Source organism: Rhipicephalus sanguineus, chromosome 7 (assembly GCF_013339695.2).
Source record: "Rhipicephalus sanguineus isolate Rsan-2018 chromosome 7, BIME_Rsan_1.4, whole genome shotgun sequence".
In the NCBI taxonomy this organism is placed as follows: domain Eukaryota; kingdom Metazoa; phylum Arthropoda; class Arachnida; order Ixodida; family Ixodidae; genus Rhipicephalus; species Rhipicephalus sanguineus.
Genome location: NC_051182.1, coordinates 42,772,711 through 42,788,148, shown reverse-complemented (window position 1 = coordinate 42,788,148; position 15,438 = coordinate 42,772,711). Strand labels below are relative to the sequence as shown.

At 47.5% G+C, this 15,438-nt stretch overlaps 1 protein-coding gene across 1 annotated transcript; it reads right to left on the bottom strand.

Moving 5' to 3' along the window:
• Positions 1-5,844: 5,844 nt before the first annotated feature.
• On the bottom strand, positions 5,845-14,986 carry LOC119398649 (uncharacterized). Its single transcript, XM_037665481.1, has 5 exons — positions 14,810-14,986; positions 14,458-14,628; positions 12,520-12,822; positions 9,038-9,367; positions 5,845-5,856 (listed from the first exon to the last, which is right to left on the bottom strand). Exons 1-5 carry the CDS (start codon positions 14,984-14,986, stop codon positions 5,845-5,847), a joined length of 993 nt encoding a protein of 330 aa, XP_037521409.1.
• Between the last annotated feature and the right edge of the window lie 452 nt (positions 14,987-15,438).

Below are 15,438 nucleotides of genomic sequence, written 5' to 3'. Positions count from 1 at the left end.
GGAGTGTCCAAAGCGCCGGCTCCCGCGTGGGCCTTTTGCCGTGAACTCCCGCGCCGCGCCGCTGCTGCGCCGGACCCGTGGGCTTTCCGCCCTCGGGAAGCGCGCGGAAAGCGAGGGGCGTCTGCCACGCGCTGTAGCTTTTGCGCCGCGTTTCCACACAGGGCACTTGAAGCCTACTTAACTTTTATAATACGGTGCGGAATGGAGCTTATGCATCTTCAAGCATTGTGTTAGTGCTGGGGCAACAACAGGATGCAAAAAATCATGTGTCAAGCGGCATCAGCGTGGTCTAGTCCCGGTCACAGAGTTCGAGAACGCTGGTGCGTGTGTAAAAACGCGCAAAACGGACACGCACACGCAAAGAACGAAAACAAAAATCCTTATTCGCACGAATAATCGGGCAATAGCATCACGCATGCTCGAATTAAGAGTAATAAAGAAAAAGTAAATTGCACGCGCAGTCAGCTGAAATACTTGCGCGCAGAGACCGCTTCACACTACGAGCTTTTTACTAATGGTCGCCACTGGTTTGCTAGCCATACGCACACCGCTTTATTCGACAATTCATTAGCCTCCACTAGATCTTTATTATGGACAGAGCACACCGGGAAGACGCAAGGGAAACAAAAAGAAAGAGTAGAGACGGCCATTTACGACCGCAATGCTGTTGGCTTATGTTTTTGCTTCTGAGCTAGCGTACAACAAGGAGTACAACAAAACATTTGAAAGAAAAGCAATGCCAGGTAAACTAACTTTATTCCACAAGATTTTGCATAAAAGGCGTAATATAGAAAATGCTTTACAAATATCCAGATATCATGCAACAAAGTTAGAAATGCCCGCATTCTTGCTGTACAAGCTACCTGAACGAAAATACGGTAAGAAATTGACAAATAGAAGTGTAATATCTCAATCACTTCAGAAAATTGTTCAAACGCAGAGATCCCTTATATACCTAGCCTGAAAAATGCAACATGCGGTATTATATATATATATATATATATATATATATATATATATATATATATATATATATATATTATCCCACGTTGCATTGGATCGGTGACGTAAGTATGAAACGTTCGCAGCGACTGCTTCAAGCCTTCACTATACGAACTGAAAACAGTTTCAAACAACTTATTCTCAACTTCAGATGTTTTCACGGTTCTCGGAGGTTAGCGTTCGCCCGGTTCAGAGAGTTTACAAAAAGATCTGGACGAGTAGTTACACAAAATACAATTGTTTCCGCAGTAGTTGAGTGCGCGCCAACAGGGCACCCGACCGCAATTTCCCGCTTTTTTTTAATGACCTCAATATAGCGTCCACCACAATTTCGTGCTGAAGCTCCGGAGTACTTAAATAGCGAGTCTGGTCATCTCTTGAATAAATATAAAGAGATGACCAGACGGGTAAAGCAAGCCTCTTTTGTCCCGCAGACGCGTGCAGTCAGCTGCTCTGAACTGAGAATCACGTTTGTTTTCGGGCGATCGCTCGTAACGTGAAGTAAGGCATACACGATGATGCAATGTTATCGTTTCGTTTACTTTGATTTGTCTTGTTTGTTTTTTTAAGGTAGAGCCTTAGATTCCTCATTAAACACGGAAATTGACCGTCGGCGTCCCGCGTAGCCGACACGAGTAATGCACAGTATCATCACGCGATGACGTCGACAGAACTTGTGACGTTACTATGACGTCATTCAACGTGACATCATATGATGACGCTGTCACATGACACGGTCGCTTTGCATTGCCTCCGTGATCGGGGGCCGGCAATGTACACAAAGGCAATGTAAAAGCAGGTGAGGGTCAGAAAGCTCGCAATGCCTTCGATCCTGTCAGCAGTCCGAAAGCACGTCATGTAGAGAAGAAAGCTTTCGGAGAGGGGCGAGGGAGGATCAATGCATCGACTGACGAAAAAGATGGCTTTCTTTTTCGAGTCATCTCAGGCGAATGCATAAGAGACCATGTTTTTTTTTTTCATGTAATTTTTCCGCATACATTTTACCTATGCGGTCAGTTCTTCAATATGTATTGGTAAGTCTAACATGTTTACATCGATACAGGTGACCACCACGTTATTTATAACCTGACGGAAACAAATCGTCAGAGCACACATCGTCAGAATTATTTCTGGCTACAGAAAGCGGGTTTGTGCGCCACACACCATATCCTTATTGCTAGTCGTTACGCAAATGGCAAGCATGTAAAGTTAGTGATGCCATGACCTATCGGTCGTGTTGGGCATAAGTACATTCGGGCCCCTCCTTGCTAATTTTCGTGTATACCACGTGAACGAGACGCGAGTAATTTTTTACTTTTGGTACCGCGGCCACGCCGACTGACACATTCGGCTTCGCATGAAATGGCTTGAAACAGAAGAGCGCCGTAGGCAGCCTTGTAAAACAAATCGAATGCATGAAATAAAAGATAGGATATGAAGGGTGCAAACGCGTTAGCATGCATGAGCTGTTACTACGTGCATTATGTGCTACCGTTCTCCTGGTTATCTCCAGTTTATTCTTTCCTGCAGCAAATTTTCGTTCTTCATTCCACACGAAAGTAAGTTAACCGCCTTTTCTCACGCTGAAGCGCGCGCAGGATGCGTTCCTCAAACAGCCGCGGAACTGTGGACCAACGCGGTTACAAACCAGCTCAAAGAATATATACAAAATCCCCGTTTCACAACACACAAACTAACAAACGCGTTTTCTGTGGGATGAGTCGCTGCTGTATTATGTTGCAGTGACGCAGTATTAAATATTGCCCAAATTTCCGCAATTTCAGCTAATAGCGGCCAAAATATCACGCGCGTAGCAGACGCTCGCCGCTTTGACGCGGCTTCCGCCGCGGAGAAAGCCCACGGGTCCGGCATGGCAGCGCCGCCGCGCGGAAGTTCACCGCAAAAGGCCCTCGCTCCTCCCATGTATTCGCGCGGCGCTTTGGACACTCCCCCTAGTCTAGGTCACTCTACCTGTATCTTCCAAAAGGGGTCAGATGGACACCCGAAGAGAGTCACGGTTCCATGACCCTCTTTTAGTGTAAGAATAGAACTACCGTGCTTGAAGTTCTGTCACTCTTTCCAGGTTTTTTTTCGATTACTAGCGCTCATGCACTTTCATTTTCTGATGTTATATTCCGATTATGTTTTCCCTCATAACACACATTCCTAAATCTCAAACATTAACTGCGGCAAAACAGGTGCACACTCGGTGACAACACGTAAGGGTCTACTGTGATTGCAACTAGCAATAACTATAAAAAAAGACATCGTTCGAGTTAAACTTGCATTACAACCGCTTTGGCAAAAATTGGCCGCGTATCTGCGTGCTTCGCTGCAAATGTCGTGTAAAGACGATAGAAGAGGCGCTGCGTGAGATATGAACGCCATCTGGCAATACGTCGGGAAACGTGAATGCTGTGTTGCGGGCTGGTAGTCCCGGCGCAGCAGCAGGCAAGACCGGCGGGGACGCCAGCCAGCCCGAACACGCGGTTTGGCGCGAAGCGCCGAAGCAGAAGAAACGTCCGCACTCAACGAGTACTCTCCACACACTCTTTTATATTCACGTCGCCTGGGTAAAGCAGGAATGCCAGAGCGGAACTGAGCTCGCTCGCTGGGTTTCAAGCAAGACGGACGTGCCTGCCGCGATGTCCTGGATTACTGCTCGTACCTCTCGCTGACCGGCGCCCCGTGACGGACTCCTCGCCCGCTATGCCGTGCGCCGCTCATCGACGGGGCCTTCGCCGCTTCGCCGATGTTGTGCACCGTGCCTCTAGCTGTGTTTCGCGGACCCGTCCCTGAATTCCCGTGACTGTTTCCCCATCTTTCCTGTCCTCTTTTCTCTTCGTTGGATGGATGTGCTCCTATCACTTTTCTCTCTATTTTCCCACTATTCTTTTATTCCCTCCTTACCCCCACCCTACAAGGCACTGCGCCGTGTCAGAGAGAAATTAGGTGCCTTTTTCCTTTCCTTAATAACCACAGAAGAAGAAGAAGAACTGAAACCGAAACACAACAATGAGCTCGCGCAGAGGGCAGGCACGGAGGAAGCCAAGTTTCGGCGCAGTCGCATTTTCAGCGCAGCTTAAGAAACTAGGGTCTCTAGAATTACGTATCTATGTATTTTCTATTAAAGGAACACACCACCTAATACTGACCTAGTGATGTTGCGCCTCAGATATGCGTAATGTTTGCTTTTTGATCAACCATGTAGACAAGTATGAACCTAGTGAGCCGTTCACGATGGCTGGCCCTTGTGCAAGGGGTTCAACTTTGGCCGAGTGGCTGAATCGAGGGACGTGCCGACAAACAGAAAGACAGAAAGACAGACCAAAATTTCTGCGTTTAAGTTCCCCAAGAAAGACTATCGTCTTTAAAAAAGTACACCCAAAACCGACACTGCGCCAAGCACGCAACGAGGGTCATTCAGGGGCTGTGCCTTTCAAGACGCATGAGAAATTCATCGAGGTCAAAACTAGTAAGAATGAAAGAAGATCAGCACCAACTCACGGAAGTACAACTTCCGTTACAATCGCTGTGCGAATAAAATAAGCAGTACACAAACAGCCGGCACAGCATCAACCATACAAGTGCCAGGGGCACTGAACGGCCGAATGCGTAATAACACATGCGGAATCCACGGAGAATGATCTACTTGAAATATGGAAAAACATATGAAGATATGTTGAACAAGTTCAACTTGCATTCCAACCTTTCTTCAAATACAGAAGAGAAACAGTGCCCGCAACTGCCACATTGTTGAGCACGCTGCTTCTTGGGCAATTTGGGTGTCGTGTTTACATCTCTAATTGTTGCAATCTATGGAGATTGCAACTAGTAAGGATGAAAAGGAATGTCACCGATGTTCAACACTTATATGCAAATGGCGAAGTGCTTCACCCGTGGATTTAGTCCTCGACAACATCATCAACGTGCTCGCTGTCGTCAGCGACGGTCGACAGTGGTTATGGTGCTCGACTGCTGACCGAAAGGTCGCGGCATCGAATTAGGGCGGTGGCGGGGGCGTTTCGATGGAGAAAAAATGCTTGAGGCCATGTAATTATATTTAGGCGCACGTTAAAAAGCCCCTGGTGGTCGAAATTTCCGGGGCCCCCGAATATGGCGTCTTAAATAATCATATCGCGGTTTTGGGACGTTAAACCCTCGCAATTATGTCATTTTACTGTTGGCGTTTTTTTGGTGGCCTCAGATATGTCGAATAAAGTTAAATCTATAACTGTTTAAATCTGCATTCCACGGTTTTACAACTGTGTGAAAATATATCATTGAAAATGAGGCATCATTTCCACATAAAAAATAAATAAATTTGCAATAAATGTGAATACCTGTAAATTCGCCTTGATGCAAGGTTCAGGAGCCTTGCTACAGTTATCAAAAGCTGTTGTGGCAACCCAGTAGAAACTTCTAGAACACCAGAACACTGCTATACATGAGTTTTTCACCGGAAAACTAGGAATGGGTGAGCATAAAGATGAATTTGTTTTTCGTTATTTAGTATGTGCAGCCTGTCATCAAAATAAAGCGTGTGGTTACTAGTAGAGCGGCGTGTGAGTGAGTGAGTGAGTGAGCGAGTGAGTGAGTGAGTGAGTGAGTGAGTGAGTGAGTGAGTGAGTGAGTGAGTGAGTGAGTGAGTGAGTGAGTGAGTGAGTGTATTCCTAGTTTTTTGTTCTAGCACTAACTAGCACCTGCGTCATGCAATACCAACAACCCACATTCTCATATTTTGTGAAAATCTGGTGGAGCCTAGTTAACACGGTTATGTTGTTGTCATAGCTGGTCCCTGGAGCAGCAGCGTGCGTCGTCTCCGATTGTTATGATAAGTCTTCAAGAGCTCCGCTGCAAGCGCGATGCAGGCGACACAGTGTCCACACAGGCAGATAGCGAAGTACATGTGAAATGGCTCCGTCACTTCCAGTCGCTGATGCATTACTGGTCTTGTTCTCGTGCGATGAGGGACCGCCAAGCCGCCCTCGTGAATGGCCAGAAGCAAGAGTCGGTGTTGACACCTACGAGAAAGAAGCGCTAGACATTAGAATCCAACAATTAGGAGCCAATTTTTAAAACTGTGTTTTCCATGCTATGAACAAAACTACGGAACGTTTATGTTGATCGTTAAAGCGGCGTACAAAAGACACGTTCATGCACATTGAATCAAAACGCACCAGATTTCAACTTTATGTGTCACGTGCCGGAAAATTGTTGTTCTTAAGGAAAATTAATGTTACTGTTCAATACTTCTGAAGTATTTGAGGAGATGTTTTACAAATGATATAGTGACCCTTTTCATAACACTTCCGGCAATTAGCGGGATTCCGCAGGACTCGTTTGCAATAGGCTGTGTCTATTGGCCTGGTGTGCGACCGATGGCGGCGCTGCGAACGGCGTCTGTATGACGTCAGAGCGGGGATACGCGCGCTTTCGTCTGCTACGTAGGCCCAGTGCCGTGTTGAACCACCGTTGTGGTAAATCTCAGCAAAGAAGAAGTTCAATTGGCTATCTTGCGTATGGTGGCTACTGACGCTGTTCGAACAACGGGGGTCTGCTTTTAACGTTCATTTAGGGCCACAGCTCTTTGTTTCTTAGAACTGCGGCCGCGTGTCTCCGCGGCGAGTGCTGCGCAATGGTGAAGTATACTGCTCTGCGCCTCAGTGTACTTCGTCCGCTCGTGAAAAAGGCTTTCACAACTACCCTAAGGACCCGAGGCTGAAGTGGATAGTCAAGCTCAGATTGGGAAAGCGCCCCCCGCCTTCATCGACCATGTGCAGCAAGCACTTCGCGGACAGCGACTTCTGCTACCCACTGTACGCGTCACTCTTAGGTAAGCTTGTGACCGTGTTTAAGCACCTCGCCAATACGTAAGCCGTTTATTGCACGCAGGCTGTAAGCATAGGCGATGTACACCAGGTGCGGTGCCGTCCCACAACCTGCCGCGAAGGCCCCTATAGACAAGGAGCCGACGACGCGGCCTCCGAATAGCCTCGCAGGAAAGCGCGCCTCGCGAGCTCAGCTGAGCGGCGCAGGATATCTGAGACTACGACTGCATTTGGATGGCGTACATACGTATTTTACTGATGAAGGCAAGCGCGCGCCTAGCGGACTGCTTATCATAAATTCATAAGCGAAACCTGTTGCCGCTGTTTAGTGCACATTCTCTAAAAGTTTTCACCTGAGGCTGTACAGACACCTCTTAAAAGCGGAACTCTTTAGGCTTTTTGTTAGGCTGCGTGGCGTGAAACTTAATCCAGCTTGCCTTTGCCACGTTAATCTCCGTGGCCCTGTGCGTGGTATAATCAGCGATTAACTGTTTGTTATATTCTAATACCCATGCGACGGCCCTGTGCGGTGTTAATATAAACTACAACGTAATATCGTTCTCACTGAACCAACATTACGGGTGTCAATTTAACGCGTTCTTGCAAGTAAAGCACACCATGAATTAATTGTAGTTGCTGTTGCTGTTACTGGTCCCGAACTCTCGTTGGAGCACGCCACACGGGTTCATCGCGCGTCTGCGAAGTCTCGTTCCCCGACGCCATCATGTGATTGCTAAGAAAGTGTAAGTGGGAGAGGCCACGGCCTCTTACCCAGCCCCTTACACAGGCCCGAACGCGCTAGCGCGTGCCAGCGGGTTCTGACTAGGATACAACGCGTTCGTTCAATCGCGTGTCCGCAGAATCTCGTTCCCCGACGACATCACATAATTGCTCAGAGAGTGTAAGGGGGAGAGGCCACAGCGTCTTACCCAGCCCCTTACACAGGCCCGAACGCACTAGCACGCGCTAGCATGTGTGCTCGCGCGTGCCAGCGCACATGGTTTTGTCTGCGTTACGCCAAGCTAGGAGAGAATGCGGCAGTCCGGCCCCTAAAATGCTTTGCACGTACCATCATCAAGGCGGTCGAAGAGCAAGAGGAAGAAGACTTCTCCTTGGCGCGAATGCGCGTTCACATTGCTATGTCAGGCGGGACGGTCGCCAATGGAACTACGGAGACAGCCTAGCACAAAAGCCGCTTCGCATCTAAAAAACGTCATGTAGCTTTTTTTAGATGTGAAGTTTAGATGTGGACTTCAATCCGGTGGCGGTGTGCGGCGTGACCACCCTTACTGCGCATGCGCAAGCCCTCTCCGCACACCTCCTCTCCCCTGTCCCCTCTCCACTCCGTTTTGCCCTCTCCACTCCTCCCCTCTTCTCTCCCCATCTCCACTTTCCATATCCACTCCCCTTTTCCCCTCTCCTATTTCCTTCTCCACTCCCCATCTCGCCTCCCCCCTCTGAAACGCGGGCTGTACATGGCGAAACGCTGCTTCGCATCGCCTCATGGTCCCCTTTAGCGGGAGATGGTGTTAGTTTCTAGCATGATACTACGAGGAGACTCATACGGATTTCTCAAAAGTGAAGCTTCGAAGTTGACGACAATTAATCCTTGATCGTTATTGTAAGTCGAGAGGTACGAATTTCAAGCACAGAACCTCGACCGCCTATGCTGACAAGAAAGTTAACAGGTGGCATCGCGAGGGTAAATTAACCGAGAAGATGAATATTGGCATAGAATGTGGCTGATCAATTTCACGAACCCGCCAACGTGGATTAATCTTTGTTATCTGCTAGCTTCCTGTTTGGGGCCCGATGACAAAGCGACCGCTCCGGAAACGCGTTGGCGACATACAGAAATCTCCTACTAGGCCGAGTAGTAATAAGCTGTTGAATGTCCGGCTAAACTCGGCGTTGGCGCTGTATGACATTGTACATAATCAAAACATGCAAAGCCGATATTCAAAATTACTCACGGTAAAGCTGTTGTAGTAGTGTTAGCTCGTGCAAATGTAATCTTCCTTTTATTTTACGGGCATCCTGATTATGTGCTGCAGCACCGCTGCAGCATACAAAAGTAATGTACTACAGTAGCAATAGGTATTCATACAAGCCAGTAGTGAAATGGCAGGATTATTTATGCCCACATTATTTAGGTTTATTTAGGGTGTGTCATTGTACAACGATATTAAATTGCGTAAACGCACCTCTAAATTGACAGCGGCTTTAGGATGGCCGCGTAGAAATCTGCGCGGGAGCACGACGTATCCGATCGGTGCGTTGTCCTCGAGCCTGTCAATGACCGTGGCACGGTTGCTGCCAAACCTCGCGCCGTAGTCACTCAGCAGGACAAGCGCAGTGTCTTCGAGGGCACGTCGTTTTTGCATGTCTCGCAGTAGCTCGTGTACTGGATCATCTAGCGCCAACAAACCGTGCTCGTTGCTATGCAGAACGTCCGACAGCCAGACGTACGAGAACATCGGGATGCCGTGATCAGCGTTCAAATCCATCACGTCTTTAAGGTACTCTAAGAATACCTGCAAGTAACAATTAGCTCAAAAAATGAAAGCGTCACCAACATTGATGAATTGCCCAGTACTAAGAGAACTTTTTGTTGGACGAGTTGGGGAACGTTGCTAATTGCTTTTAAGGTGCGAGAGAACACAATCACGCTCTGTCCCGTGCCTTTTTTGTGATTGTGGTCTCTCGCGCCTTAAAAGCAATTATGTGCACATTATCAGGTCAAGTACAAGACCCACTTGGTTCGGATTGCAGCGCACGCCAGTGCGGCTTGATGTAGCCGCAATGCAGCACACATTTAGCGTCTACAATTACTACACATCCGCTGCTAGGCGTCACGTAAGAAGATGAACGCAACCCTAAAAATATATCTCGAACTCCATCACTTCAGTGAAATCCAAAAGAACAGACATTTGGGCTAGTGAGTTTGGTAGATTGAATGAAGCTGTAGCGGTGAAAACACACGGAACAAGGATGACGCCCGAAAGCGCACGTCCTGTTCGTTTCCTTGGTCCCTGTGTATTCAGCGCTATAGCTTCACTGGATAACTACCAGTGATGTTGCTGAATGGCATGCGCCGTAAGTGTATATGAGAACGTTTCTTTTATTGTGATAGCAATTAAATGGACACTCTCAGCTGGTTTTTGCCCTCGCCGTCCGTAGACGCTGTCAGGGCCCGTATATATATATATATATATATATATATATATATATATATATATATATATATATTAAATACATACATAAAAGCCACAAAGAAAAATAATTCAGCAGATTTTTTTCCGAAGCGAGGAATCGAAAGGGCGACCTCTCGCTCTGCAGTGCGTCGGCTTAGGCGGCTAGGCCACGAGAAATACGTGTTTCAGCCTGCCAACGGCGAGCTATTTATATACACCATTTACTTCAGCATGCTTTCTTGGTCACCAGCGAGATGGCTCAAAGTGCGCGCGAGGCGCACTTTAAAGGTCGTCGCCCCGCTCATGCGAACGCCAATGCTCTTCGCCCTACTGGGCGTGGTCGCCTGTTCTCGATTATGTGGAGGAAAGGGGGAGGGGGGTTGTATGTCTTTTGCTTTCCCCGCGTTGTCGGCGCTGAAGCCACAGAGCGTGCGAAGGTCATTTCTTTCGCACCAGCGACCGTGTTTGCGAAAGGAGCGCGCTGTTCAAACAGAAATAAGTAACAACTGTGAGAGTTGTTCGCACTCGTCCTGTGTGTACCAGTTCGTTCATTTTGTGCGTCCTGCTTTATGCTTGAGCATCGTGCTTCAAGTGTCTAGCTGTGACGCATGATAGTTCGTGCTCGTCCTGCGTGCGTTCTTTCCGTGCGTCGTTTGGGCTTGAGAGACGCGCTGGCAATTTCGAGCTGCTTTCAGTTCTTCGCGTTACATTCAAAGTTGTTGCTATCGCATTCATTGCTTCGCCATTGCGGCGAAACTGACTTTTTTCCTCACCATAAGATATTCTACGCTAGTTTTCGTATTGGCTTCATAACGTTAACAATGGTCTCTCCGATAGACACCTATGTTCGCAGCTCAGGCTAGCTTTGACAGCTAGGTACAAATTTCGAGGGAGTCGCGCTTCAAACCACGCCGGGAGAAATGCATCTAAGCAAGATGCACTGCTTGCAATAACCACCCATATAAATTCTCTACACCGTCCATAGCGAAGCGTGTAATGCCTCTAAGAGGAATTGTGATGTACAGAATGAAACAAAATAGCGAGACAATGGAGATAAGATATTTGTTTCTCTCAGTGAGACAGAAAGAGAGTACAACTTTATTAGTGTCGAGTGCAGACGCGTAGGGTGCCCCGCACTATCCGGCTACTCCCACATGGCGAGTGCCTAGGGATATCAATTGACTCCAGTACAATGGGAAAAAAAAGCAGGCATTCAAAGCACAGTGTCCTTTCTTACAACGACTTTCGCCTCCCAGCGGCATGGTAAAGGAACTGCTGAGTTTCGTCTATCTCCTGCAATAATGAGCCTATCTGAGAATATTTCTTTTCTGAAACCGCTACATAGGTAACGCCTTATGACTTGAAGTAATTAACCAGAAAGTGTATTCATGCCTGGGATGGGGTCATTCAAAATGTACTGTTGATATTGACTATTTTTTCGACGGACCACACCAAATAGCAGTAACGCCATTGCAGTACATGATGCGTACACTCTGGCCTAAGTCTGTCTCGGCATTGTGAACGCTGCCAACGCACAGCCCTGCTTCAGCGAACTAACCTTTGGTCTTAAAAGATAATTCCATTTTACAACCGCATGTTCCAGGTCACGTGCGTTAGCCACACCCTCTATCGCTTCGGACAAAAAGCAGGTCAATTCGTTTGATGGAGTGATTCACTCACTCCATTTCACAGCTGCTACGCAGCATGTCACCTTCTCTGCAAAATAACCAGTTCTTGAGAAAAATAAACCGTGTTCAGACAGTGTTCCAGTAGCGTTTACTTCATTCCTCTCGTATGTACGACGCTCACTACTACAAAAGACGTTGGTTTGCAAGTTCGCCCAGAGTCGTGTTTTGATCCTTTCCTGAAATCTTCAGTGGTTATTTCTACTGTAACAGGCAGACGAGCCAGAAACCCACCGTGGTGGTGTAGTGTTTATGGTGCTCGACTGCTGACCCGAAGGTCGCGGGGCCGAATCCTGGCCGCGGCTGCCGCATCTAAACGGAGGCGACATGAAAGAGCCCCATGTACAGATGGGTCCACTGTAAAAGGGAACCTTTAACCTTTCGGGTATGTCCGAATTTCGCTCTCCTACAGAACCATAATGGCTAAGATTTTCATAACACTACTGGTGGTTGACAGTTCCAAACCCTTATGATAGATTAGTAACGTCCACGAACAATCTTTCCGCATCCACTAGCCGTTAGGGAGCCAACAAAATGAAAGTTGCTCATTCGAGTGTTCCCTTTAACAGTGGACCGTACCGTACTTAGCTTTAGGTTCACCAGATGGTTAAAATTTCCGGAGCCCTCCACTACGGTGTCCTTCATTATCCGGTCGTGGTTTTGGGAGGCACATATCGGCTGATCAGCTGTATTAATGCGGCCTTGTGTATGTGAGCTATTCCGCAAGACGTCGGCTAGCAGCTCCGACATATGAAATCCGGAAGGTTGGACTCTTTTTTGAACCCTTTAATTGACAGGAAAACTAACCTGTGTCTTCAAGCGCGAGCCGGCGCAGTAGACGTCGATGCCTCCGTTTTCTTCCATGGCATGCAGGACGGGCACAGGGTAATAATCGGTTGGCGGCTTACGGAAACCCCGGTAGTTCGGATATGTGAATAGACTGTAGAAAGGCATTTCTTCCAGGAAAAGGGTGGCATACCCACGTACCGAGTAGTGGTTCCACAGGAGCAACAAGTCGTCTAAATTGTCGTTGCGAACTATTCGTTTGACCTCGTCCGCAGACTTTCCCATCAGCAGCGGTATCTGGTTGCTGAAGGAGCTGTCGCCTACCTATGAAACAACTTTGAGAAAATACATTTTTAAACTGTGACACTTCGTCATTTTTTGAAGACATAGCAGGATATTAGGCTTGCCCAAACTAAATCGCGTTAATTTTTAAGAAAGTGACAACGTACGAACTTTTTAAAAGCGATATAGAGTAACACCGTTCACATCGTTATAAGTGGGAGCAGCCGTGTGCCAGGTGGCCAAAATGTAGCGCTATACAGTGACAACTCAATAAATTCGGAAGGCATAGACAGTTAGCTTAAACGCTGGCACTTTCACCCACTTTGATTTGTGGAATATAGGAAACATTAGATCGGCGGCTGACTATGGTAACACTCCTACATATAAGAAATAATTGGGCTGTGCACTACTGTGATGACGTGAATGCAATCGCAGTAAGAAGCGAGGGCACCTTGTGCATCCCTGCTGGCCATCCACATGATGCTGCTACCCGAACAGTAGACGGAATATGCGGAGGGAATACATAAGTGAACTGCCTCTCATTTCGAGTGCGACAGCCATGTTCGCTCGTAGCTGGGGTTCATGCTTATGGAACGCAAGCGGGCTTCGCCTTTCACACTGCTGATGATAACATGACGATCCTCTTATTGGGCATATTTCTTTCAGTAGTTAACATGTAAACGTTCGGAATAGAGGTATAATCTGAGCAACGATACAAGCAAGAAGTTTTTGCACTTTATTTTTAATAAGTAGACAATAATAGACACAAGGACACTTCCCAGTAAGTATTTATTTCGCCTCCATTTAAAGCGTCTCTTACCGGAGGTTAGCTATCATACCCTACTTAACCGCTTTTGACCACCTAATGGGTATGCTTCATAAAACAGCGGACTCCATTAGGCGGAGTCGCAGGTTACGGTTGTTATTGCTGGGCTATCGCAATTATAGGGAATTTACAGAAATTCATATCAACCCGCAAGTTATTTTCCTTCCGGAAGGCAACAAGCCTTATATTCAAATACAAGATGTTTCATCAAGATATATGTTCTGATTGCCAATGAAGGGCGTCTTTTTGCTGAAATTTAAATATGGCAAGGGAAGGTTAATACCACAAAAAAATTAAAATCTCATTCCCGTGCTAGCTAAACTACTGTGATCAGTGCACCGCGTCATTAGGCGAAAATGTACACGCTGTGAGTGCGGTGTGCTGGCACTTTGACGCCGAAAAAGAAATTGACGGGTGAACGCCGGGACGGTGGCGCAGAGACAGACGAAATCACGCAGCCGGGTGCCAAGCGAAGGACGAGCCAAGAACTGGCGTTTTATCATGACGATATGTTTTATACAAAGATGATGCACAACCTGGGTACAAGAAAGCCGGTTTCGATTTCGAAACCGAGAACCACTATACCAACTATGCCTCTAGCCCTGTACTCACTTGCGAGTACCTTCAGTGGTTGGACGACTTGAAAGGCGCGCGAGGACACGAATTTGTTGGTGAGGTCACACGTTCGTGTTACATACACCACCAACAAAATAAATCCCACTAGGTCCTAATGCTTGCGATACACTGCTTCACGCTGACAAGCGGTTAATGCAAAAAAATGTTTCGTGCAGGCAAGATCTGTTTTATTTATCTTTAGGTATGAGCAGCGAAGACCAGCGGTCTATTCTTACCTTGTTGTAGCCAAAAAGCTCGAATGCATTCAGCTTTCCTAAAAGTAGCCGCCGCGTCCGCTTCATGTGGCGATTGAAGTTCATTCGTGACGTCGAGTCTATGCCCAGGACGAGCACATTCATCAGGCCCCCTCTGCGCCTTGCGAGCAGTCCATCACTAATGTTTTTCAACTGCGGAATGAGGAAGTAATCTGTGAAGGGCGGTCTCTATGCCCGCCATGCAGTTGACAGCCACAAACTCTTCGGTCAATTATTTCCCGAAGACAATGGTTCGACTAAGTCCCAGCTTGTACCCTCTATCGTGAGGCCCACTTGATGTCTCGTTTCTGAGAACTTCGCGGTACATGCACACCGCGTGTGCTGCCAAGCCCGCGCCATAGTACTCCGAAAGTCGGGTCGCGTTCAAGTAGAGGGCGCGGCCACGGCGATAGACGACCGTGGCTCTGCGACCTGGACAGCGCCACTTCAGGCTGATGTCTGTCTGGTTGGCATGACGAATAGTTCGGTGGAACGATGGGTAGAGAGGCATCGCGCAGCCGTGTGTGTCGAAGATGCTTCCGATGGGCGACACCAAGGGAGCGTGGTGCCTAGAGAAGACGGCTTTGTAATTACAGCATAGGAGGCACGGAAACAGCAGAAAGAACAGCGTCGAGCAGATGCCTCGATTTGAACGGCCTCGAGTAGATCGCTCACCACGGCCATACGTTGCATTCTCCAGCTTTATTCTTGATGATGATGATTGGAAAAAAATGTGGCAGATGCCCACTAAGAGCCATAGGAAAAAAAAAAGAGTTTCCCCTGAACTGCTTGAGGGATGAGGAACTGCTATACGATACTATACAAGGCTAGGCTTGCTCTCTCTTAGGGTGGAACTGCTAAGCTTGGCGTTCAGCCGTTAACCGGAGACAAAAACAATATCATCATCATGAACCAGCACGCGATCTCTTGTTCTGCTTCGTCTTCTTTGTCTTCGCCAATTTG